Raw genomic sequence first — 27281 nt, forward strand, 5'->3', positions numbered from 1 at the left:
ATAATCCCCATGTTTTATTTGTCCCCTTGTAATTCTTTTTATATCTTGGGCTTATGTTCTTTGGCATCCGTTCAATCCCAGCCTCGGGACACAGGGCTCTACCAGGCCCATATGTGTGCCTTGCTCCAGTTAACGCATATTAGTTCCTTTGTAACTGTGACTAAACTGGCACGTCTCAGCTGGGAGATGTGCCGGCTTTGACTGACAGCCCATGTCTGGATCCTGTACTTTGAGTCTCGCGCAGACTTGTCAAACACGGGCTCTGTCAAAGCATCCCTCACTCTGCTGTCAAGCACAGGAACCAGGGAGAGCTGCAGAGGGTTCACAGCTCTGACCACATGTCTCTGAATTACCTTACACTCTTAATGTGTGTGTGCGCGTGTGTGTGCAAAGTAGAGGCTGAATATTATCTCACACTCCACTGTTCCACAGTGTTACTTTCACCAAAACTAAACCTCAGAAGCATGTTCCTGGCATGTTCCTTCTTTTCCTCAATAGAGAAAATCCTAAGAGAAAAAACTAAGTGGAACATTTTTCATGCTTGCGTCTTGGCAAGATTGCCTGCGAGAGAAAAAAAAAAAAGAAAAAAAGGGAGAGTTGTATACCCTGATCAGATCAGTCACTAAAATTACATCGAGAAAGCTTTTCCAATAACAGCTTGATATTAGGACTTCAGCGCAGTGTTGATGTATGTTGTCGGCACAGAAAATCTGTTAAGTCTGTGCCATGTGATGCCAACAGTCTTAAATATTGTTTTCACAACTGTGCAAGCTAATTACCTTTAATTTTTCATCTGTGCTCCAAGGGTTGTAAGAGACTGTGATTAGTGATTCATTACTTCTCATTACCTGGCCTGTCAAACTGTTTCCTTTACTTATTCAGGCTGATTAGCTGTACATGGCCCGCCCCTCTCAATGAAGCAGAGAAAGAGACCTCAAACATGGCCTGCATATGAGGAACTGTAAATAGTAAGAATGATGGGAGGATGAGCGTGAAGAACAATGAAAAAAAGAAGAAAAAGAAGACGATGTGAACTTTTAAGATGTTTATAGCTACTCATAATGTGTCTTATGTATGCTTTCACATTAACATTTCACTTAGGATCAATTAAAAACGACACAATTGTTCGACCTGAGGTCATTGGATAAACCCCACGCTGACAGTCTGTGAGATGACATGTCTGCCTTTTCTCCAGAGAAGTGTTTATTTATAGGTGTCAGAGAATGAGGATTGATTTACTGCAGGCAAACAGGATGTCACTCACAGCAGAAAGGTCAAGGTGAGCCAAAGCTTAGTTGGATAAAATACAGGAATTTGGCATCTTTGTATTTCACTTGTCTCCGATGCCAATCAGGCTGTGAAAAGCATGATAGAACATGGGAACACGGAAACTGCCCTTTTAGATAAAATGATGACCTGATGAGATCATAAAACAACACAACAGGGCTGTACACTAGAAAGAGGAGCGCCAACGAAGCAGAAAAAAAGCCTGAGTATGACATTGACTATGGTAGAGAGACGTTAACTAAAACATTCATCACCATTAGGAGTAATTAACAAACTTCCCCAGCATTAATTAAAGGGCCCTGCTTTAAGGGAAACTGTGCTTAATTAGGAGGTTTGACAGGATGAGGCCTCAGGGATGTTTCATATCCAGAGGGCTGTTGAAGGGGTACAAGTGACAGAATTTCTACAAAGCTGTGGGCTTTTGGAGCATTCCCTCCTTTCAACATAAAACTCTGTGCCCTTGGTCAACTCACAAGATGGTCAGATCTGGCTTGGGCATGGCTCTGAAAAAGTATCGACAGGTATGACAGGCCTCCGATTAGCAAGTCAGCTGGAGGCCCAGACCTTGTCACCTGTCAGGTAAAGAGATGAAGGGTGAGTGAGCAGAGGAGGAGGAGGAGGAGGAGGAGGAAGAGGGCTGAGAGAGAAACCTGAAGGAAAATGAGAGGAGAGAAAGGATTGGTGACACTGGCACACAAATACAAGAAGTAGCAATAAAAACCACATGTATATCAAGCCTGAGTCACCTGCAGAAGTGTTTGTGAAGCACTTCATTACAAAAACCAGAGGGTTTGAGGATGACAAATGTGTACCCAAAGAATCTGTGATTGGATCGGGGATTAAGGGGCCGCCGAGTGTCTCTGATGGGAAACAGGCAGGAGACAGACAGACAGAGAGTGGAAGAAAGAGAAACAGGTGGAAGGGAAGCAAGGGATGAAAGAGGACAGCAAACGAATGTCGGACTGCCCAGGCAGGGAGACAGAGTGGCAGAGTGGGTGGGCTTTGACAGACACATCTCACACAGGCTGACAGCTCTGTCAATAGCCCCAGGATGGCCGCCCTGATTGACAGCTAGCAGGTGGCGCATGAATGGAGTTGTCAGGCCGACTGTCAGTCAAAGTCACATCGCTGTGGCTACAAGGGCCCGGCTGAACAGGCACACAGCTGCCCAGGGTGATCTCTGGGTGTACAGGCAGACTATTGGCACAAGAGGCTGAGGCAGCTTAGATCATGCTAAAATTACCATACATGGCAGTGGCAGCATACAATAGCTGTGTTGATTGGGCCTATTTTACACTAGTGGGCAGATCTGGTATATACACACATGGGTGGTTCCGCTCAATTTCAAAAAAAGTAGAAAAAAAAGGGATTTGAATGTACTATCAATGAATCTCTGCAGTTTTTCCATTTCCTTGGTTCCCCTTAATTGAGCATTGTTCCAGCACGAGGGCATGAAGCATAGGAGTTAATGGGCAATAATTATATGTGAGAGAGGCTTTCTCCCTGGAGTGGAATCCAGAACAAATGGAAGCTCCGATGTGCAACATTCTACTTCATTACATCTGCCGCGATTAAAGCCTGAACATCTGGCACCATATCCTGACAGATAGACAAGACTTCTGGACTGGAAGGGAAATCGAGCGATATTTACAAAAATGTAACACAGGGTATTTACTGGATGAAAGAACAAGTGCTTTAGGCAGGCATGGTACATTCTCCCTATCAGACAAGTGTTGAACTGATAGATGCATGTAAACACAAGTAAATCGTTTGGACACTTTTGACAAAATGAACGGCACTAAATACCCCAACTACACTTTCACATCACAATGGACTTTATTATTATAGGCAGCTTCTTTTGCTACAGATAAATACGTACTGTGGCTCTTCAAGTAAACACTGGAATGTACATCAAGGTTTGTTAACTTTTTTTTTTTTTTTTTTTAACAATCTCAATCATCCTAACCCCTTTGAGGTGAAGCTAAAACAATAATCATAACTGTCTGTGTCTGCTGTTGCCATGACAACATCAAGTCCCACAGAGTGATGTCATGCCAATCTGGTCTGGCGCATGGTTGTCTCCCGTGATGCTCGGAGGCAATCTGGAGGGCCTCTGGGGCGTGTGTGAGCGTCGGAGGCGACGGTCGGGGTAGAGACTGTTGTCAAAGGGTTTGCGGTGGACGCAGAGGACGTGGGTCTTCAGGTTACCCTTCTGGGAAGCACTGTAGGGGCAGTATCTGCACTGGAATGGCTTCCGAGCTGGAAAAAAAAACAGAAATCAGACTTAATACACATACAGTTCAGAGTAATCTAACCTCATCAGGGTCTGAAATGACCACCAAGTGAGTGCCAAGTGTATTAATATCAATATGAATCAACTTCCAATGAATGGATGATTTTAAGATAACTTTTTACAGTTTATACGTTTAAATCAAAGAAAACCAATACTTCTGCCTCAAGTCAAAACATGAGTGTTTCACACAGCACAGGTTTCTATTCATGAAGATCTGTGAAAATGAGCTGAATGAGATTGGTTTCTGTGACAAAATGTGTGTTTATAATTCTGGATGTTAAATATTATTCTTGGTAGGTTGTTTTTCCAGGATTTTAGAGCAGATGTTGGCAGTTGAGAAGTTACATTTTGAAAATGAGCCTCTGAAATGCCACAGACAAAAAAAAATAAAAAATACATTATACTTATACATTTAGAGTTTACAAGTTTCAGCGAGGTTCAAAAGAGTTTTTCATTAGTTATAATGTACAAAAGTAACTGTGGCTTTGTAGAAAAAAAATGTAAAAATACAAAAAGTAATCTAAACTGTGACACTGATTTGGCCTCATAATAACAATTTGCACTTTCTAACACAACAACTTTACCAAAACACAGTGACACTTCATGTGCTGACAGGTTTTTATAAAAAGGGCAGCAAGTTCTAATTCATTGTAAAACATTTCCTGCTCACAACACAAACACAGAAACACACACACACACATACACTCACAAACACACACACAAGTGTTGAGTTGAGGAATGACAGACGTCTGCAGCTGGGAGGCAAGGCATGCCAAAACTTCCTGTCTGTCCCCCTCTTTAGCGCCCGCTACATAGCTCCACGCCAAATAATGTGAGCCTACATGGCACAGCATACAAACAACAAAGCGTGTTGTTAATAGCTTCCAGAAGTTTATCTGACCTCAATAAGAATGAAAGTATGACACCAAAGCCTGAAGGTGCTGCTAAGATCAAAACAAAAACTGTGCTGGATGACTCATTTACCTTTCTACCTAGACAGCCATGTGTCCTTGTTCACTGCTGTGCTATTTTTGAGATGTTACCTCATATAATGACTTTCTCTTTTCCCCTCTGTCTAACACTTCAATGTGTTTTTCTGTGATTCATGGTTACAGTAAACCATTATGTGCTGATGTCATTTGACATCACTTCCCAAAAACTGAGGGCTGTCTCAGCCTTTTCACCCCACCCTTGCCTCTTCCTCTCTATCATGCTCCTCATCAGAGCTGAGACAGCTGCACGGAGCTGAACACTCGCTTTCACATCTACATAAAAAAGGTGTTTTGGGGAGAAAAAGTGGGAAAACTCACAGAAGGTGTGAGCAATAAAAGGTAATGCTCCATCTGTTGGTGTATAATAACCTGATGGCCGTAAAGGACACACACACACACACACACACACACACACACACACACACACACACACACACACACACTCACACACTAGTCAGAGAGAGGATAAGGCCTGACACATCTGAATATCATCAGGATGGCAAAGAGAGGTTTGTGTGTGTATGTGTGTGTGTGTGTGAGAGAGAGAGAGAGAGAGAGAGAGAGAGAGTTGGAGAGAGTATCACATTGAGGGAGGGAGGGGGAGCTGTCTGGGAGGGACAATAATAAAAGAAAAGCTCTGTCAAAATTCAAGTACAGTTTGTGTTAAACTCCACCTGTCTCACCTCAACGTCCTCCAACCCCAATCAATAGAAGGGGAAAAACAGGAAATAGGGTTGGGCAGCCAAAAATAAACATCTCTGATTCTGTGCATTCCTTAAGCTCCCTCATTGAAACTAAAAATCTGCTTTCTTTCATGTAAAAAACTGTAAAAGTGCCATCCCACTTCCCCAAATTTCACAAATCCATTGCGGATTTCCCTCGATCTTCTTCCCTCAATCAAACAACATGAACAAGCCTGTAGCCTATCAAACTTTCATGGAGTCAGTTAATAATAAGCCAAAAGGTCTCGTGTCTACATCAGTCGCTTGTCGCCCTGCTTGACTCCCACTCTCTACCTCTATGGCCTTTCTTTCTCTCCCTCCTCCTCGTCTTCCTGGGTCTGCTGTTCTTTATTCCCTCCCACCAGAGGAGAGGGGAGGTCCAAGAGAGGGCAACCTCCAAATAAGTTCCATTAATCACAGGCAAGAGTCTAATGTAACTAATATTTTACAATTAGAGAAGACAGCAGTGGGCTCGGAGCCATCCATCTCTTCACCGCATGATCCTCCATTCATGGGCTGCTATAGCCACAGCTTTAGACCAGACGCACGCACTCCCACCAATACACACGCACACATATGTCCACATGCACTCTTATACATGTACACACGCACAAAGAGGCTGGACAGGAAATGAGAGGGCTACGTGTGTGGTGATGAAAGAAAGAGTGAAGATGTGCCAATAGTAAAAGAAAAACAACATTTTCACAGTTTTCATCTCCATCGGTTGTGGTAACACTGTACTCATCAAAGTAACAGCTGAGATTTGGGAAGATGGCAACGTCACTTCAACCATATCAAACAGACTGTAAATGAGCTGACAGTTTATCCAGATAATCTAAACCACTTTGCTTATTTAATCCCACATTGCACAGGAAAATTGCGTGTGCACACAACTATAGCAAGTATGCTAGGTCAAAGACGAACCAGGACCTCTGTCTACTGTCTAAACTGTGATGATTTCTTGCGGCTGATAGTTTGGGTTGTAACTCTAAACTACTATTCACCTTCACTTTTGTCTGTCGAAAAGTTTTCCGTCCTGGGATTTTGTTTAAAAGCTTTATGACCATTAAACCATTTGCCTCCCCAGGGTGCTTTTTAACAAAGTCACTGCATCCACCATGAAAATGGTGGCGCACATAACTCTATGTAAAACCACAACTTTGTGCTTTTGTGCTTCGTTTTTTGTACAAAATAGACAAAAGAGGTGTTAATCTGTGAGCTTCAGAGGTGCTGGTAGATGGCTTTTATTGGCTTTGGACAGAGCCAGGCTAGCTGTCTCTCTACTGCTTCCAGTCTTTGTGCTAGGCTAAACTAACCACCTCCTGACTCTAACTTCGCACATTATTAACAGGTATAGGAGTGGAATCAATCTTCTCACCTTATTGTCAGAAAGACAGCAAACAAGCACGTTTTTCTGCGAGAATAAGTTTGCATTCTTGCAATAAGTAAGGCTGAAATCTCGGCATTAAATGTCCTTATTTTGACTATTCTGTAGTTAGATATCTATTGGGTCAAATGATAATTTTGCCAATTTTAGACAGTATTTTATTCATGCAAAATTGTACAGGTTATGGTTTATAGAGCTTTAGCTTTTTTTGTTTGATGGAAAATGAACCCTGCTTATGTTTATGATATGCTTATGTATGTTGTATTCGTACTGAATCTCAATTGTCATATCAGCACTATTATCAAAGAATTTTAAAGGATACCTTGTCATAGTACTAAGTGCATATTTGCGTGACATACATGTGTTTGCATGTATTCCTGTGTGTGTTTGTGTGTGTGTTTGTGTGTGTGTGTGTGTGCTGTGAGAGTGTGTTGTGTGTCACAGGCTGACATAATGACCATGATGACAGTGGCGGGGCCGTTGGGGGCCAGAGGAGCTGAATGGTGACGGATGACACAGGCCTGAGCTCTGATGGCACACAGACAGTGAGTGATGACTGCACATCCTTCCCAGTGCTCCACCCTTCATTATCTCTATGGGGAGAAGCAATGCACAAAGGCAGGCCGCGCTGCCCTCTCGCTGCCCTCAAACGACATCTGCTCATGGAGACAGCCGCACTACCGCTCTTCTTTCACCTCGCTGTCGCTCCATCTATCTCCATCTATGGTGATCTTTCTCGCTCCTTTTCTCTCTCCTTTTCTCTCGCTCTCTGTCACCCTCTCTGCGGAGGGTATACAGAGGTCAGACAATGAGATAATGACTCACCCCTTTCAACCTTTCAAATCAGGGCCTTTTCTTTCTCTATGTCCTCCGTGTTCTTTCATTCTTAATCCTTTCTTTATCGATCTTCTCATATTCACTTGTTCTCATGCGTCTGAGAGGCCTGGTCTGATGCCACAGAGGAGAGAGCTAGTTTAGTTAACTGGTCAACTAGTTCAAAGTTACATAATACTAAAAACCTTAAGGCGTCCATGGTGCTTCATGACTGTAATCTCAGAAACAATTGTCCTAATTGTGCCTGTGAAATATGAATGCATGCCATAATACCTGGTGAAGAAATGTTTCTGAAGCCTACAGCATTACAATTGTAAGAGTGGTGAATGTTGCCATCTAGTGGTTTACTCTGAGAAGTGCAGAGATGAGAGTTGTCTGTTTAAGACACAAGGGAGGGCTCGGTGAGACTAATGAGCATGCAGACAGGTTCAACCAGAGGTCACCATCTGGCCAATTACCACTGCTGGCACATTGGAGCCGACCTGAACTGTCATCACAAACACATCACTCCATGTCCAAACTGCCCGGCAATATGTCACCATGCCACTCGACGTGCCATACAGTATGGAGAGGATGGGGGCAACAGGAGACAGCCCCATGACAAAGCCACCTGGTCAACACTGCAGACAGGACAGGCTGCCGGGCCACCTGCTTAGTGCAGTTTTAGAGGACACTCAATGGACTCTCAATGTCAGTTACCTGTCTCAATGTCCAGTTTGACTGACAGGTGTTTATTGTGTCTTTGACATCTACTTCCTCGGGGAGAGAGAGAAAAAAATGTTGTGGATCAATCGGCAGCGAACAAAAGAGGAAGAGATGCTTGAAATAACTCCTCGCTGCTAACAATACACTGGTCAGATTGGTGAAAAAAAACACAAGCAACAGTTACAGCAAATTATCCCACATATGAGGGAAAGAATAGTTTAATGATGCTCATTGTTCTGAGATTTTTAAAGAAATGTGGAGAACATGAGGTTTGCTAAAAAGGCAACTCAAACCTGCCAGCTTTTCTAAATCCTATCTAATTTTTCAATCCAAACAGCATTATATGCAATAAAAGCAAGACAGAAACATGAACAGTGTGACGGCTAGGACAGAAGTTGAAGGGGAGGGGTGCTTTTCGGCATATTATAATAACCATCTGTACAATCAAATACAAAAGTACATCTTGCTGTTAGAATCATAAAGAAAGGGAACAGATGTTAATCCCTAATGGAGTTGACAGGCACTTTCCTGTCTTTCACATGAACATATTGAGTTTCTGAATAAGAGGGGGATCAGAGGGAAGGTGTATCATGTTGCACTCATAATACATGCATATCAAAGACCCCAGCTGTTGGATTCCCTCTCCTGAGAGACAGCATTATTAAATCTGCACTCAGCAAGCATATCACACCATCACAAGAGCTTAAGCCTCTCCATCAGTGGGCTCCACTGGCTTGGGCGATTTGTAACCTATCACACAAGGAGATTATATCATCCTTTAAAGTGTAGGGGTAATCAGTGCCACACACCTGTGTCTTCTTTAGCCCTTATTTGAGATCAGACGTAAGATCTGGCAAGATTAAAAAAAACAAAAAACAAAAGTGCTGTAAGTATAAGGGAAGTGTGTTGTTCGTAATTGGCATGATTCATTCACACACTCACACTCACTCTTCACACTTCTGCTGTCAGGTGATGAGGGCTGAGATACTGCCAAAAACTTTTTCTTGGGGTTTCTAAAGCAGCCTTCTTCCTGCTGACAATGACACACACTGGTACAAAATGTAGAGCCAGTACGCCAGTCAGCCAATTATATATAGAATTAAGTAACTAACTGTAATATTGTTATATACCCCTGTGCAGTGGTTTATCACTCAGATGGGGTCTACAGAGCGTCTTTGAGGAGATAACAAGATGGAAAAACAGAAGCACCGGTCTTTGTCCACTAGGTGGCAATAGATACTTTCAAATCTGGAGACAGCACTGGCTACATCTTGACAACTGTTACAGCGTCACAGCTGCATTGTACATATATGATATATAAGCTGATGCTCACCTGATGCAACATCTTTCTCCATATTCCCCTCACCATTCACACTGGCTTTGTGTGCGCTGGAAGGTGCACTGCTCAGGCTCCCCTGGGATCTAAGGAAGGAGAGCAGGCCGCCCTGGCGCTGGAGTGGATCAGCCTGTCCTGGAGTCAAGTTCTCCAGAGAGGAAATGGGAGATTCAGCCACAGCTCTGCCCCATTGCCCCGGCTTGTCTTGTTTCTTCTCACCAAGACCCTGGAAGTCAGCGTTGGCCTGTCTCAGCTCCTCTGGCTCCAGGACATTATTTTTCAGCATCTGCCACTTGGCAGCATCGTCATTTTCATCCTCCCTCCCTTGCTCGGATTTCTCAAATTCACCTTCACCATCTTGACAAGTGGAGCCTCCTTTCTGTGTGTTCATCTCTTCTTTTGTTCCCTGCACCAAAAGGTCACACTGATATGCAGGTTTCACACTGAGTTCAGCTGCAACATTAGAGTAACTTTGTAGCGGGCGGGTAATGGAGGAGGAGAGTCCATTACTAAAAACGCCAGACATCTGTACCAGTACAGCAGGAGACATTGCTGAGAGAGACGTGACCGACTCTGGCCTGACGGACAAATCTAAGGGCTCATACTGGGACTTCCTGGTTTGAGTAGATAAAGAGCCATCTACACCTGCGTCTTTGTCAGTCAGGTCGGACGGCTTGTTGATGAGCATGGGGTTTTCACTGTGGTTCTCCAGACCAAAGTAGTGACCTGCAGCTGGGCTCCAGTCTTCTCTGGACCTGGGCCTGAGCTTGGGGTTGGGGCTGGAGCTGCTGCTGCTGGTGGGCTGCAGCGGAGAAGAAAGATCCCTGCTGTTCTGCCAGTGAGGGAAGTGGTAGCGTTCCAGATGGAAGCCGAGGGAGGCTGTCTGTGCAGTGGTGTAGTCACTGGAGAGTGGACACCTGTAGACTTTCTCACCTAACACAGACAATAACAGCAAGAACATAATACAGTCCAAATCAAATTAGGAAAGTATGTGTATATGAGGCATACTGAGCATTTTGTTCTGAGAGAAGTATGTACCAACAACCGTTGTCTAAACATGAAAAATGTTGCAATCCCACACCAGGCTGAGTTGAATGATTTAAGCACTGCCCTGCAGTAAATCAAGCTTGTAATCAGCTTTCAGCTCCAGTGATCCATCATTTTACAGTATGGACGCCACCACCATGTGCAATAAATACACCCAAAGATGTTAACACCAAACAAGATTCTTCCAGAAATAATAAACAGTGAAATTGTAAAGCAACTAGAACAAGGCAGATGTCGCAGACAAAAACCTCATTCCATCAAAACCAGTAAGTGGGTTTCCCAGTCAAAAATAACAATGTCCAACATGTGAGCAGTTCTGATTAACTGCACCATGAACTGCAGTTGAGTTTATTTTTGCTACATACTTGAAAAATGGTGTGATGGGAACATAATTCAAAAAGTACAAAGTGTATTATTGTGGAAAATGACAAAGGGTAATTTTTCTCCTTTTAGCCAGTGAATAATATCCATCTGGATACAAGATTTGATCCTGCACACAATAACTTTTAATTAAAGGTAATTTAAATGTCTTTTCCCCTCTGTTTACCTACAGTTTAATCCTTATAGCGATCACAGAAACACCCTCCAGGGTTAAACACACTCCCTGTGACCATTTTGAGTTAGTGATTGTCTGAGACCTCAGCCTTGCACTGTCTTTAAACAGCCCAGCTGTTTCGCTGCCATTCCAATTACAGTAAAAGTCATCCGACGCCATTAAGCCACAAATATTGGCAGTTTATTGCCCAACACTCTCCTGGCATTTGAAGGTCAGGTCATACATTATACTGTGTCTTTTAGGGATGCGTCTGGGATAGGGAGATAAACCCACCACCATTAATTTAATTCTATGCATATTGATGCCTTATTGTTCTTCTTTAATGGACTAATATCTGAGTTACAACAGTGATTCATTCCCGCCAGAGAAATATCAATTTCATACACCTCAAGATCTGACCCTGAGGTAATTCACTGAGGTAAATCTAAATCTAATGATCTGTAGTTGTTACTTTACTTTGTTTCCAGCTTTAATAGAAAACCCACTATTGTGAGCTGAATGGTAGTAGGGGGAGGGCTGTTTTTACTATTTCAAACCTAGAAAATCATGAAACAACACCCACGTATTAATTAAATAGAGCTGAACCTGATGAAATTGAAAAATCAAAGCTGAAATGGCAAATTCATGTCCTTGAACTAAAGGCACTCACCCTATATGTGTGTGTGTGTGTGTCCCCATGTCTACAAGTGTTCAGTATGTTTGATTTAACGTCTGCGTACATTACATGTGCATGGCGGCGTGCACAGTTGTGCAAGAGCGGGAAAGCGACTTCATCAGTGCCACACCCTTGTCTCCAGTAACAGACAAAAAAATTCAAACAGCTTAATGGAAGTCTTTCAGACACGCTATATATCTCAATTATTCTGTGGCTTAAATTACGATGACATTACCGGCCAGCTCCAAACGCAGAAAACACATATATCTGACCTCATCTTTCAGCGTGGACCTTCCTAAACCCATTTGCCAGCCTACATGAGAGCGGTAAAACAGCACAAAGCCTGAAGACTCTGCCTTTTTTCTCTTCCTTTGGATGGGTGCCATCTTTGTGATTGCCTGGTTCATGCTAACTTAATCAGTTTAAGATTTACTTACACTGCTGAGGCTCACATTATGTGAGGGGAGTAATTTTAGAGCTTAGATTTATCAAGCAAAACTCCAATTACTGCATCATTACAAACCCCAGCCTCTCGCACCTAACACAGAGCATATAATGAAGTGATGCGTATGAGTTATCCGCCCTTACTGGATGTGCAAGGCGGAGGGAAAAGGTAAATAAATAAATAAAAGCCTCAAGTGAGCTGTGTCTATGGAAAAAGCATGCAGCTGGGCTTGGACAAGTGATTCATTTCATATGGAAATAAGCTTTAAGATTTACAACCATACATCACCGACAATGCAATCACAGGGCTCACATACTATATGCTTACATAGGCATTTGGCAGTTATGTTGTAGATATCAAACTCTACATACAGTGGAGCGTTGGCTCTGTCTATATATGCAATCAAGCACCTGAAATGCAAAACAGAGATACATGGTGGCTGGTTTGGTTTAAGATGAAACAGAGTGAGAGCGAGAGTCACACACAAGACTGGTGAGAAAAACAGGGGCACCAGATGTTCTTTGATGTTTATAATAGCATATATTATTAATATTAATTAGACCACATAGTCAATGACGCATTTGGGACGTTTCCAAGTCAATTAAGCCAAATGGCATTCAGGAGACGGTGGAACAATATTTCAAGGCAGGTGTTCAGAACTCCCTGGGTAAATCTTTTTATCTGCATGGTAGGAAAACAAGCATTTTGAGCTTAATTTGAGCCTCATATCTGCAATAATAATTAAAAAGAGGATTAAAAGACAGAAGTGAGAGGGAGATGGAAGAGCCAACAGGTAATCAGTTTAGACAAACCAGTCAGACTGACTCTGATCTCTGAATAAGAGCTGAATTTGTGAAGCCCGACACAGGACCGAGTTAGATAAGGACCCGTTTAGTTAAAAGATGTTTTTACTGTCAGCAATCACAAAGAATAGGCTGATGTAACTGGAACAGCCAAATGAAAGTGATATTCTGTACAGCAGCCTGCTTTATCTATGTTTCTGAGTAAACCACTGCTCATATTACCATTCACAGTTTTACAGACGCTTATCATTTCAGACTCTCTTGGCTTTAATGCTTACAGTAAAAAGTAGCATAAAAGCAGGGAATGAGGGACAAAACACATGTGGGGACAACATCATTACATGGTGTCTGCTCATTGACCTTGAGGTTAAGAGTATTGAATGGGACTAATTAATAACTGTCAGAGCATTTTATGTTTGTGCATGTTTTTTTATCCAGGGCTGGGATCTTACTGGTCCAATGTAGGTCAGAGGCCTGAAGCATGCACCCTTCATTAGTTTATCATTTTAAGAGGAGTCGTTATTCTTAATCTCAGATTATAATTAAAGTCAAAGTGCATTTTCAAATCTGTCCTGATTAGATATTGAGAGAAGTAATTCGTAACACACGCCCTCTATTGAAATCAAAGGGGGATTTCTAATTTAAGATGCTGGATATTTGTAGTTAAAATCTAAATCCAGCACTGTATCTGGATGTATCAAGCAAAGAAGCCGTCTCTCACTCTGACAGCCATGACTGTACTATATTTGCTATCCATATTGAGGACATCAATAACTTCATGACCACCATAGGCTGACTATGAATAATGCAGCCAGTAATTCTGGACTAATCAATGTTCCTCAAGCTGAACATCTGGCAGTGGTAATTCTTCCTCAGCATCTCCGCTCTCCTGAATTAGAAAACACTCGCTCTCTCGCTCTCTTTTCCTCCACATCCAACCATCGAGACAGACAGACTTGATCAGTTACAACCCCCCACCTCCGAAAAAACTTATCCCTGTTATTAAACCCTCATCAAGTGGTGCGTGTTCTCCATATGTGTAGGATTTACCTATCTGTCCCGCAGCAGACCTGTGTGTTGAGCCAGGGCCAGCAGCGTGTGATTGTGTTAATTAATCTGTCATTGTGAGCGCAGGGAGCAGCTGCAGAGGTCTCTGGGATATATTGTCAGAGCTAAACAATGCGGTGCTAAGCCCCCAGAGTGAGTCTACCATTACACAGGACTAAGAACAGAGAGGAGAGGAGGAGAGGGGGAGAGAGAGCCTGCCGGATCCATCATTGACTAAAGCAATGACGCCTGACCTTTACAATGAATTAGTTTCCATGCTTAATATTGACTGAAATTAGAGTCTGATACAGAATGTGCCATCCCAGAACTGTGCACACTCAAATCCTCAGCTAGCCAGCTATCATAAATGTTTCTGGAAGTGACACCGTATGGTCTTGAAGATAGGGGAGAAGAGGGAAAGTACAAACAACAGAGTTTAAATATGTTTCTTTAATAGCAACCAGAAAGGGATTTGGCCATAAACTGCAAGCATTTACATGTAAATATGCAGATACCAGTATGTGTGTACAATATGGAAACAAAACATCTAATGAGATTAGACCTGATCCATTTATCTCTGCTATACGGCCATCATTTAAGAGGATACTGGATCGAATCCCACAAGAGTGCATCAGACTCTATGTACATAACAACAGTACTCATACACTGGAAGAAAATAACCATAGTCATAAGCTGTGAAGAAACAGAACTAAAGTTTGGATTTATTTTTCGGCTCTTCTCTTAACAACACTGTTATAGCAGTAATTTAGACTCATGATAACATGTTAGCAGGATGCCATGACAAGAAAGGCATTTACCCAGAGAGCCAAATCATCCAAATCACCAGGTGGAACAGAACACTATCAATAAAAATACCAGGTGGTAGATCAAATCATAAAAATCACTGGGTGGTATATATCAAATCATTAAAAACACCAGATGGCATGCATTAACATCTTGTGCCCCCGTAGGCAAGGGGTGGGGATGTGACGGATATAAAATAGAGGGTACTAATTATCCCTACAATTCAACATGATGCCATTATCTTTAAAAGGAAGACAAAGTCCTCGTGGATGACAGTAATGTCTGTGGTGGTGTTGCTGACCCTTCCCTTCATACCCACCTACAGTAATAGGGAAGAAAGATGGGGTCACAGCTGTCACTTAGATAGGCCATTATATATTTATATTTGAAAAAAAAAAACATATATAAAACATTATGACATTAATTAATTTGTTGTGGTATTCTTGGCTGATCTTTTATGCATTACTGACATCTACTTGTTTCTGTCATTTTAGCGAGAAGTCTTTGAGTCTCGTACTAGAATAATCCTGAAAAAATACGGACAAAATATTAAAGACACACTCCAGCAGTTCAGTATGTCACCTCCATAAAGTTGAGAGACTTGCCATGGTCATGGTAGCACATGGGTGAAGATGCACACCACATGGCGGGGAGCTACAATAACGTAAGAAAAAGAAAAGAATGGTCATAGTTGAAGCAGCAGAGGCTGAGATATCTAGTGATGTCATCAGAGTCTATTACCTGATTTCAAGCTTTGTACAGCTGCTCCCAAGGGCACAAAAGACATTATCCAGCTGTTTTCACAGGCTGAGAAGTACTTCTAGGAGAGTGTTGAGTAAACTGAACTTTAAGTGCCTCGAAATAACTTCTGTTGTGACTTGGTGCTATATTAATAAAAACTGACTTGACTATGTGTAAAATCGAGTGCCTCTTTAACAAGATCTTAAAATAGCCTTCTAAAAAAATAGCTTTCCGTGACTGCATTACCTGTAGCTGGAGAAGAAGATTCAGGTCGATGGTCCATGGCACTGCCGGAGTGGGAGTTCCCTGTCTCTGTGATGATCTCCGTTGGCCCATGATGACTCACGCTGCTGGGGCTACCGGGTCTGCTGATGGCCTTGGTGTCCGGGTCAGTGAGACACATTTTCCCATCATCTACAGGGAGACATCTCTCAGGCAGGTAGGAGGAGCACTGCTGCTGGTCTTTAGGACTGAATATTTGCTGTTCAACAGACAGCCCTGGGGCCATGATCTGCCAGCCTGGGTAACTGCTGCTGCTGTTGAGTGTATCTCTATTAGACATGACCTTCTGCAGATATTCCATGCTAGTGGAGCTCAGCGGAGGGTGGAGATGATTCAAACCCAACAATGACGAGCTCTCTGCATCTGTCAGAGGGCCTGGACCAGAGGAAATCATCCTTCCTAACATCTCCCTAACCTTCATGTCAACGCCTGCTGTGGTGAGTATCTGGTTATAATCTGGATGGTCAGCTCTCTCAGCCATGAGGAACCTGTTGTGAATGCGGGAGATGTACTGCGAGTAGATGTTGCTCTGATGGTCTTGTGTTAGGTTACTCAGACTAACAGAGGCGTCATGCTCAGCAGGGAGATTACTCTTAGCAGCAAGCTTATTGAGGTGGACCTTCATGTGGTTCTTGAGAAACCAGGGTTCTTTGAAACGACGGCCACAGATTTGACAGCAGTGCTCAAAAGAGTCCTTATGTTTCCGCATGTGACCCTTCAGAAACCAGGCCTGGCTGAAGGTCTGGCCACACACCTCGCAGGGGAATTCACCAGTGGGCTTCCCCTTGTCACCAGGCCCCATAGAAGCCTTCTGTCCTGAGCCTGAATCTGCAGTTATATGTGTCGTCTCAACGTGGCCAATGAGCTCCTCCTCGTGGGAGGCAGCAAACTCACACAAGGTGCACTTGTAAGGTTTGTGTAGGATCCTGATGTGTCGCTCTAGTTCCTGCTGCTTCCTGAACTTTCCCTTACAGAATGAGCAGCGGAAGCCAGTGGGTTGGGGCTGGATGGGCTCATCATGGACGGTAGTCACCTTAGGAGATGTGGATGTATGTGGTTGACTCTCTGCTGCACCGGAGTTGTTGGTTAAGAACTGGTTTTGAGTTGGGATGGTCTGTGACAGCTGGGTATTTTGAAGTTGCGGCAAATTAGATGTTTGCTGTTGGCTAACGTGACCAGCTCGCATCTGCCTGTCTCTCAGTATCGCCCTTTCCTCAAGCTCATGAAGCAACCTGTTTTCCTCTCGAATCCTCCCACGGCCTTTGCCCAGAATGCCTTGCTTGTGAGTGCGGAGGTGTATCTTCAGGTTGCCCTTCTGTGCAGCCCTGTGATCACAGTATGGGCACTTGAAGGGCTTCTCACCAGTGTGTGTGCGCATATGAAGGGAAAGGATGCTGTTAAAGCGGAAACGCTTTCCACACAGTGGGCAGGGATACTTCCTGTTCTTGCGGTTGTCATCCTGAGCAGAATTTACCTGGGAGACGATGCTTTGATTAGTGACTCTCAGGAATTGGGAAAGCTCTACTCTCCCATTCATACTACTGAGAATCCTTGCATCCATGATTTGATTGGCCAGAAGTGCCATCTGGCTTCTAATTGGATGGGTGGATGGGGTAATGAAGCTGTCCTTTCAGGGACTGGCTGATGTTACAGTATGGTGGTCAGGAGTGTCTATGTGGGACAGTCCGAAGGTTAGCAGTGAACTGTGTGCTGACTGTTTGTTCTTATTCAGTTGAAACAGGATGTGGATTCATGCTGTTCAGATGAAATGTCTGTTTGTTGTAGCTCAGACCTAAAGAGAAAACAAAAGGAACATTAAGTGAATTCAAATTCTGCCAAAACAAAGAAAGTATTCAAATATATACATTTCATGCTTGGAAAGCCCAGTAACAGGCAAGTAAAATGTAAAAGTACAGTTATGTGGTGTAAATTAGGAGTGTAAATCTGTACTTTTGCAACTGCTGTATAATGCCAGTTATGCACCACAAATAGGTCAGGAAATAGAGCAAAGTAGGTTCTGACTCTCCTCATCCTGTGTTAAGTATACCTGTGGTTTTAGATTATTGTTGGAGACTGTGAAAATGCTGATTAGGTGAAACCACATAGGCTTCCTCAACAAATATCTCATCTTTACTAAAGGGTAAGGTGAAAATCTTTGTCAAGATCTCATTTTGTACTGACACAAAATACTAAGGCAGCACAAACATCAAAGACTGTCTGCTTCTTCTTGCCCTTCCTTCGCATTTCACAAACCTGTGAAACGCTTTTTAAAAAAAGATTAAAGTAAAAGAGTTAAGCTTTTTCAGCAGATCTATTGCATATTTGAATAAAACCTTTACCAGGATAATTATGTCACAGGAGTACTAAGGGAAATAAACAACTTAATGATGCAAAAATGCAAACTAAAGTTAAAGGCAGAATATCCAAATGGAAAGCTAAAGTATGCTTCACTTTTCCTCTGCCCAGCTCCCCTTTTTTTTTTTTTTTTGATTCAGCTGTAGCAGCAAAACAAAGCTTCAAATTCACATCGTGCTACAATGGTAGAGGTCACATAAGCGCGCCCTGCACAGCTCTAGTGCAGCACCAAAGGGCACAGAACAAAGCCTGCACTGTCCACACTGAATTAACACAGGCTTACATCATCCTGGACTGCAACCTCAGTCAGTCATGAAAATGATGTACACAAAACCGCACAGATCAAGAGCTGGCAGGCTGGCAGCAGGGGTTGGTGTGAGCAGCGTGTCTGCTTTAAGTTGCAGATCAGAAATCAATTTAACCATATGGTCCTGATCTAATCATATCTGACAGGGAAAAAGTGAGCAAATTATATGAGAATACAGTAGATACACTTCATATTTCTTAACCTTGTATTCCTCTGCAGTCAGCACAGAGAGGGGGGCATAAGATGCTCCCCTCCACCTCCCACCCACCTTCAAGGATTACGGTCATTTGAACTATTATTGCATTTGCCTCTATTAATGTTATTACTGTACAGTAGCCTTGGATGTGTAATGGTGTACAGGACATCCATTTTGAAGTCTGCAGCCAATCAATAATGATTGATCAGCCTCGAGTTCAAATGGCTTTGCAGCATCTTATGATATGACTTTGACTACTGTATAATTGTGTGTGCTTTTCTTTTTATTAAGCGTCGCACATACCTGGCTGTCACACCTAGCTAGCTGAAAGTATGAGTGAGGCAAATAATAAGAGAGTAACCCAAACTAAACACAACTTTATTCAAAATCAAGACACCGGATTTAATGTAACTAAAGGCCTTCCAGATAAAATGCCTGACACTGAGTCTGAGCCACCTGCTGCTGCTGGTGCTGGTGCTGATGATGGTGATGCTGCTGCTGCTGCTTATAGTCTAAAGACAGTAATGAAAACGTTTTTCACAAAACCACACAGATAAAGAGCTGGCATGCCTGCAGCCATGGCTGGTGTGAGCTGCGTGTCTGCCTGCTCTGAGCCGAGATCAATGTTAGGATACAGGTCTGACCTAATCATATCTGACAGGGAGAAAGTGAGAGAATGATATTAGCATACACTAGATCCACTTCATATTTGCTAAAGTGGTATTCCTCTGATTAAGTAAGCATAGCAAGGAGGCTTAGAACCTTCATCCCTCGCGCACATGTGTGTGTGTGTGTGTGTGTGTGTGTGTGTGTGTGTGTGTGTGTGTGTGTGTGTGTGTGTGTGTGTGTGTGTGCGTGCGCGTGTGTGTGTGTAGGCTATGTAGGAACTGGTGGGGATAGGGAGCGGCACGAAGGGCCATCAGGTGTTTTCTCTGTCAGAGTGGATTAGGCTCTTTTGGTGCAGATTGAGAGAGTGCTCGATTGTTATTAAGCATCGTGTCACAGTAGCGCCTCTTAGGTGTGGCCGCGCGTAGACGAACAAGGAGCAGGTGTGATTTAGCACAGGCAATAAAAGAAAAAAGTGACACGTACACATTTAAACCAGCCCTGGGAGCTGTGCATTCTGGATGATTTTAGATCTGACAGTATCAAACATTGTTGGATTTATTTTCACTGCAGTCAGGCTAAGGATTCTGTATTTCAGTATTTAATCTACAGGAGGGTGGATGTATAATCTTCCCACTGTGTAGCTGCAGCATACTGTCAGCCAGGATGGATGGACAATATTGTAAATCCATAGTTGGGTGACACTGGAATGAAACACGTGAATAAAATTTATAGATCAGAACTGCATATTTCATGTGTCTTTTTAACAGCAGTTAAAAAGCATTAATAATTTATGTGGATGGTTGAGCTGAAAACCAATGCATCACAAACAGCTACACCAGCCTGCAGCCAACAGTTACAGTAATAATGTAACCTAAAATTAAGATTATCAAAAGTAGAGGCGGAAGAAACTAGTAGGTGGTGTGATAACATAGAGTGCGTTAGTGATGGATGTCTGATGGTAAACCTGACTGATAACACAGTCTTAAACATATTATTGTTTTTCTTATCTAATATATACTATAATGATTTAAGAGGGTAAAACCATTAACTATGAAATGGTTTGACAAAAACAAGAAATATTCTGGTGTTCAGATGATCAAGACTTGGAATAGTTGTTTTTGTTTTTATGCGTTTAAGTTCGCTAACTTTGTCTCAAAAGCCTGAAAAGAAGGGAGGATGGATTATTAAACTAGCCCTTATTCTGATTTCTCTCTTTCTTCTCTTTATTTTTGGATATAGTGGGGAAACGTGTACACAGCACTCTGGGTTTAGCTTATATGAATTTGTGTTGTCTACCCATAAATGCGTGCCATAGTTGACAGCATGACATAATAATAAAAGTTTCATTCATTCATACATTTAATATGATATAACAATCTGATGAAATGCATGTCTAATCATGCTGTCTGATATATTTAACCATACCTCATATACCTTAGCTAAGGATACAGTGCAATGCTATACATAACTGTCGATGTCCCAGATTCTTTGCAACATGCCTCTGCCCACTTCAAAATCACACATAACAAGAGATCACAACTCTCAAAATTCCTGGAATTCCCTGACTTCCCAGCCTGCAGATAACAATCATTTTATTCATTATTACAGAGCAGTCTTATGTGCAGACAGTAAAAGCCTCGTGCCGTGCATTATGCCCCCTGTGTCTCACTCCACCCACGCCCCAAACCCACCAAATCAGCCAGCCAACCATCCTGTGGACCGCCCTGTCAGGGAATGAAGAGCCTGTACAAGGAAGAGGGCAGTGGTAGCACAGCTGCCCACCATGACCCGTACAAAAGATAGCACCCATATACTTTCTGACAGCCAGATTAATGAAACCCTATAGGAGCTTCTCTGTAGGCCCCCCCAAAAGCCTGACGGAGACAGAATAGTCCAACCAGCACCATTCATTACTGCGGGAGTACAGAGCACAGAAAGAGCACACACAGCACTGACAAACTAGCTCCTTGTGAGTAATAGCTAAAGAACTCATAAAGGAATACATACACATTTGTTGTGGATGCAGTAAATCTATGCCACTCCTTCTACAACTATCAAAAATCTGGCTTGTGCCCTGTAAAAATAAATCTGGCGTGCATGTGGCACAGTGGCAATATGCAGTTATTTTGGAGTCAGCTATTTCACATGTTCAGTGGAAGAGGGCTTTCGATTAATTTTGTTTGCCCCACTCAGTAATGCAGATTAGTGGCATTGAATGCAACAGAGGGAAAATAAGTTCCTCTGACAACACACTAAGAGCTACATGGTATAGCAACTGCAAATCAGACTGGAAACCGCAGGTTTGCTGAGCGGTGACCGGCTGTGTTTGTACCTGTGTGAGTGGATGGAAAACCTCCCTCTTTCATGTCAATATTCCTAATTCACTGCAAGTTTTTCAAATGGCAAACTGTTCACGAATCATGTTTATGCAGGTGGGAAAGATGTGAAATGACTAAGAAAAGTAGACATGAGTGTACTGGAGGAAATATGCAGTATCATAACCTCATTATAGTGTGTGTGTGCCTGTATGTGTGTGTGTGTGTGTGTGTGTGTGTGTGAGAGTGTCTGTGTGACATATATAAACTTTGCATTCATGAGCTTCCTCTGACGCTTTCAAAGGCACTCACACACAAAGCAACAAAATATAAACAGTCTCCTCGACTCTCCCTCATCATGCACATGCAAAGACACCCACTCTCTCATGCTGTCTTTCTCTCTCTCTCTCTCTCTCTCTCTCTCTCTCTCTCTCTCTCTCTCTCTCTCTCTCACACACACACACACACACACACAGGCACGTGCATATAGAATGTATTTTAAATCACTAATGTGTGAACAGTTGATCTTGTTTGCACAGACCACCTGTTCTTTCTGGACACAAACAAAGCTTTGGCGTACGATGGGGTGTGTTAACAGTGTGGGGTGCGTAGGGGATGCCTTGCACAAGAGAAGCCTATCCACATGGTGTAGGCTGCATCAGATGGTTGGGCCCTGCAGGACGGCAGCCAGCTCCAACAGAACTCACACAGATCTCAAAGAATGGAGCATCTTCAGTCCACAACATACTGACATGTTTTGCTTTCTCAAGAAGTACAACTTCCTCCGGTGCAAGGAAAGCAGATTGCAAATGCAGTCTTGTAACTATATCATTTAAAGAGACAAGATCCTTTTCTTTTTACACCCCGTTTGTCTAAATATTTGCAAAAACGAGACGTCAAAAGAGATGACAAAAATGGAGGGAAAAACTAGATGTGTCTACTTTCAGTTGCTAAAGCACTTGGAGGCACTAAGACAAAAGTCATTAAACGAGTCATCACAAAATCACAGCGGGAGTCTGGTAATGCCACTTACAGTATCTCATTAAGCTATGGCATCTACAGGAAAAAACTGACAAACAAAGAGCATAATCCAAGGCACATTAACTGGGCTGATAATTCAATGAACTCTCATTTGGCAGCCATCTTGCCCTTGTGATGGTCTTTTTTCAGCCGCAGCAGCAGAGCGCAGGCCCCTCGTGAAGTTCTTCTCTTTCTCTCTCTCTCTCTCTCTCTCACACACACACACTCTCACACAGACACACACACGCGCGCACACACACACACACACACACATATATATATATATATATATATATATATATATATATTCCTCCACTCAATCTCCCTCTCTCTCTCTCTCCCGCGCTCTCTAAAACAACAAAACATCCACCATTAGACAACGGGGTACCAGCGTAATTAGAAAATGACTTCCTTTGCAATCCTAGCTAAGTAGTTTACACACTGTAATTACAGGGACAAAATCATCTTTTCATCATTTCACTGATTGAGCTCATCAACCCAGTGGGATCCCAGGACTGTGCTCAGGCAACATCTGGGCTAAGAGAATTAGCCCTTAGTTTAGCGGGCCTTACACAGTGGCAAGCGACGCTGCATGAACACCGGACATGGCCGTGGCACTCATATCTAATTGAGACTGTTTTTTTTTTTTTTGGTTTTGTTTTTTTGGGGATTGTGTATCAGATTGGGTGTTAGATCACAAGCCTTATCAAACAGCCCTCACTCAGCAGAGCATTCGGAGTTTACTCATTTTAATACAATGGGAGACAATTCAGGAGGAGGGCAAGGTCACTGCACAGTAACTACTTCTATTTCCCACACTTTCAAAAATGCCGTATCAAACTTTGACTCCCCCTCAGCGCGCTCCTGTACTGGTGAATTGAAGCATTGAAGATTGACCTTGGTGCACAACAACATGCCTTTTCATGGGGCGCTCTGTTTACTCTAATTCTCTGTGTGCCCTCAGCCTTGACTTTCTAACAAACACATGTGGTCCTGGAGTTGAAGGTGAAGTGCTTTCGTTCGTCTCTGTCCTGTGGAAGGGCTCTGCCTCTGTGTGTTGGCAACAGAGGCAAGTGTTTAATGTGGCAGCTGTTAGCCTCGTGGATTTTCACTAATCACTCTCTCCTGATTACTCTGATGAGTGTATGATGCTCTTAAATAATCAACCCGCAATGAAAAAAAAAAAGAAAAATAATTATCATCATCTCCCTAAGTAGTGCAGCTGCACCCGCCTGCAATAATTACAACTAGAACAGGGCGCCTTCTCTCGTCACTTACAACCACTTATTATTAGAGATAACGCTAATTGGTGCAGTGGTGGGCGACAATTCTTCATGGGGTTCATCATAAAAAGCCAAACCTTGAAAGTTATGGCACGTTAGAGGTCTTAAAGCCAAGGTACGGTATTAAACATTGCATGCTGAGACACGCCGATAATCTGAGCCAGGGGAGTAGTAGATGTCCTATCAGTAGCCCCTTGGTTGCCTCACTGTCTTGCCCTCACTCCACCCTTCCCCCACTCCTGGTATCAGCCTGGCAGACACAATTAACATTTTCATAAAAACAATTCCCTGCCTCCAATAGTCCAATGTAATTTGTTTTCCATCTCTGTTCATTAATCATTGTTTAAATCGGTGAGCCATCCCCTCCACTCTGCCATCTGCACTCAGCTGTGTTACAGATATGACACCTTCCCCCTTAATGGGAGCTGACAGCCAAGAGAGGAGGCCTGTGGAAAATAGCTTCCTGCATGTGCACTTCCACCTCACATACTGCCAGCAGGTGAGAGAGGGGTATTTAATGGGTTCTGATTAATCTCAAAGGCAAACAACATTACACTACACTATTATACAGGATGCAACACTACAGTATAGGCACATACAACAGCAGATGTATGGACAGTGAGCAAAGCCGCAGTGGCGAGAATAACTAGACCAAAACTCATGCAGACATTCCTTATAACAATGGTGATGCATTCTGCATTTTGTCGAAGTTGTCGACTGTTTTTTTTTTTTTTTCTCCTCTAGTTAAATTAGTGCAGTGTTCCTACAATATGCTATTGTTTTCCTGGAATTGGGAGCAAGGTTATTAATTATTCACTGTTGTGTTCTCATATGAGGGGGCTATGCTTTTCACTGTATTGCCTCATAGCTCAAATACTTAGGGCCATGGTACTCGGGCAAATTTCATGAGGCAACATCACAGAGATATTATTATCACAAGGCAGACACTTAGGAGATTAAAAGTTTCCTGAAGAGTTTGAATGATTGGAAAGGTTTAGATTCTCCTGTGATAGGATTTCGAAATTCCAGGATTTCTGTGGTCCGCATGGGAAAGACAAAACAAATAACTTTTGCCTTGCTTTTTTCTTTTTTTTCTTTTTTTTTTTTTTTTCCAAGTGATTTTAAGCCTAAGTCTAAATAGCTTAGGCATTTTGGGGGGAAAGAAAATCCTACTCAATGTGGTGGTAAGAGGGTGCCAAAAAGTTCATCTGGCCTGTTGATTTCAGCATGGATTACAGATATTCAAATCATGTGCCTCATGTTCAAACAAGTGCTTCTATCAGGGGAGAAAGTTGCCAAGCAGAGCTTTGTCATGTAAGCTGTATGAATTTACTGCAGCATAATGAGAAAATGGCTGTGGCGCTACATTTAATACAGTTTCATCCACTCACCCGCCTTCTCTCTAATTTCCTCTCAGTTATGATCAGAATCATTTCAAATACCCCCTCCAGTCTCCATCCTGGCCACAGTTCCACATTTAAAAAAGATGGTCTCACCTGACCAAACACATGCCCATTTTTTTTTTTTTTTTTTTTTTTTTGTACAAGGAACTGTGTCACAGCAGCATAGACATGGTCCCAGTTCCAAAAAGCTTCAGACAAACGCTCCAACTCTTTTTGGGGTGTCTCTAACAAGGGCGGCAGCAGCAGCAGTAAATGATGTGTATATTCAAAGCTGAATATTTCATGTTGATTGATCGTACTGACTGCCACCCACCTGCTCCTCCTCCTGTCCCACCGGAGCTGGCATGAGGAGAATTCAGTAATTGAGAAGAGCAGAGCATGGTCTCTCTTTGCTCACATATGACAGATGGGGCATCATCGCTTCAAAGGAGAGCATTTGGAAACAGGAGGAAGAGGAGGGGGCAGGCAGAGGGTGAGGGTGGCTTTGAAAGTAGCTGTGCCACTCTGTACAGGTGACAGAGAAGAAAAAAAAAAAAAAAAAAAAAAAAGGTTACAATATCTAAAGCATGGCCTCTCAGAGACTGTGTTACAGCAGGTGAAGGTGCAACTTTAAAAACCTGTGCATTCTCTAATTTAAGGCTACTCAACGATTTCAGTGAGGGAGGCAAACTGTAGGTTCAGACACTGTAGGCTGGTGTCATGTAGCCACAGTCTGATTTTTTTTAATGATGGGATTTATAACTCTAAATTGCAATCAGACGTCATTATCAAATAAAAAAAAAAACAAAACGTAATGGACGGTCGTAATGAAAGCATTATGGATCACGTTCACGGTCTACTGTTCACGGCCACATTATGTACAAATAAACAGGCAGGAAACACACACTTGCTGTTTTCTACATTCTTTACAAAGACTCGGCTTTTATATTTACAGTGACATGTCAAACTGAATTCCTTGGCCACCCTTTCAGTCCCCGTCTTGACTTACTTTTTCACCAGAAAGCACGAAACAAAACAGTGTCAGCTCATGTCTATCAGAATCCGACTCGTCAGAAAACTTAAAGTCTCACTTTCCACAGATAAGTGCCGGAGTAAATCCTGGAGAGCGGCGGTGGTTTGCTCTTACCTGGCTAACGCGAAGGGACGCGGAGGACACGGGGTGACAGCTGGAGTTCAGCGGAGAGTGATGTTGAACTGGATGACTGACTGCTGACTGACGGACCGTACGCTTCACACGCTTTATCATAAAACGCCCAGCACACACGGTCGGACCCAGATTTCCCCCCTTTAACTCCCGCTTCCTCCCTAAAAAAAAAGAAAGAAAAAAAAAAAACAACAACAACTAAACCAAAAATCTTTAAGCGCCTTCTCCGGACGAAGGCGGCGGTGTGCTTTGCTCTGTAGTATTTCCAGTTGAAGAAAGAGGTAATGAAATCTATCTTATAAAAATTACTCGGGATACTTCGACATGTCCCGAAGCCGTATGTCTCCCTCATCTGGCCGCTGGTGTGTAAGTGTAACAGACTGGCACCGTGCGTAAAATGTGCATCCGGCGTCTCCAGGACGCAGGCATCATCAATCCCTCCTCTGAGATTCGCACATATGAAAGTATTATGTGTTGTCATGCATGTCAAATTTGGCAGGGGGGATTACCTGCAAAGGGCAGTCATTTTATGTTCTTTGAAAAGTTGAGTGAGGGCATGTAACGGCGTCGTGATCTTTACGCTTGCTCTTGATACAGATGATTCAGATTTCGACACAGGCTGATCCTGTGTGTTGTGTTGTAGCCACTTCTTGCTTTATGGACCCAAACTATTTGCTGGCATGCCAGGGGATAAAGGATGACTTTACCTCAAT

General features: G+C 42.9%; 1 protein-coding gene across 2 annotated transcripts; it reads right to left on the reverse strand.

Moving 5' to 3' along the window:
* Positions 1–866: 866 nt before the first annotated feature.
* LOC139636519 (zinc finger protein 219-like) lies at positions 867–27109 on the reverse strand. 2 transcript variants are annotated; one of them, XM_071504654.1, is made up of 4 exons: positions 26551–27109; positions 15901–17728; positions 9554–10489; positions 867–3546 (listed from the first exon to the last, which is right to left on the reverse strand). In XM_071504654.1, exons 2-4 carry the CDS (start codon positions 17519–17521, stop codon positions 3317–3319), a joined length of 2787 nt encoding a protein of 928 aa, XP_071360755.1. In that variant the 5' UTR covers positions 17522–17728; positions 26551–27109; the 3' UTR covers positions 867–3316. The 2 variants fall into 2 exon arrangements, with proteins under 2 accessions (XP_071360755.1, XP_071360763.1); XM_071504662.1 differs by lacking the exon at positions 26551–27109 and adding an exon at positions 25738–25916.
* Between the last annotated feature and the right edge of the window lie 172 nt (positions 27110–27281).

This window comes from Trachinotus anak, unplaced genomic scaffold, assembly GCF_046630095.1.
Source record: "Trachinotus anak isolate AG129_WGS33_773 ecotype Australia unplaced genomic scaffold, CSIRO_AGI_Tana_v1 ptg000002l, whole genome shotgun sequence".
NCBI lineage: Eukaryota > Metazoa > Chordata > Actinopteri > Carangiformes > Carangidae > Trachinotus > Trachinotus anak.

Excerpts from the sequence above, each read along its gene's own strand:
- LOC139636519 (XM_071504654.1), bottom strand. The coding sequence starts at position 17,521 with ATGGCACTTCTGGCCAATCAAATCATGGATGCAAGGATTCTCAGTAGT. Across the intron at positions 10,490-15,900 it reads ATCTTCTTCTCCAGCTACAG|GTGAGAAAGTCTACAGGTGT; the intron begins GTAATGCAGTCA and ends TGTCTGTGTTAG. Across the intron at positions 3,547-9,553 it reads GGAGAAAGATGTTGCATCAG|CTCGGAAGCCATTCCAGTGC; the intron begins GTGAGCATCAGC and ends TTTTTTTTCCAG.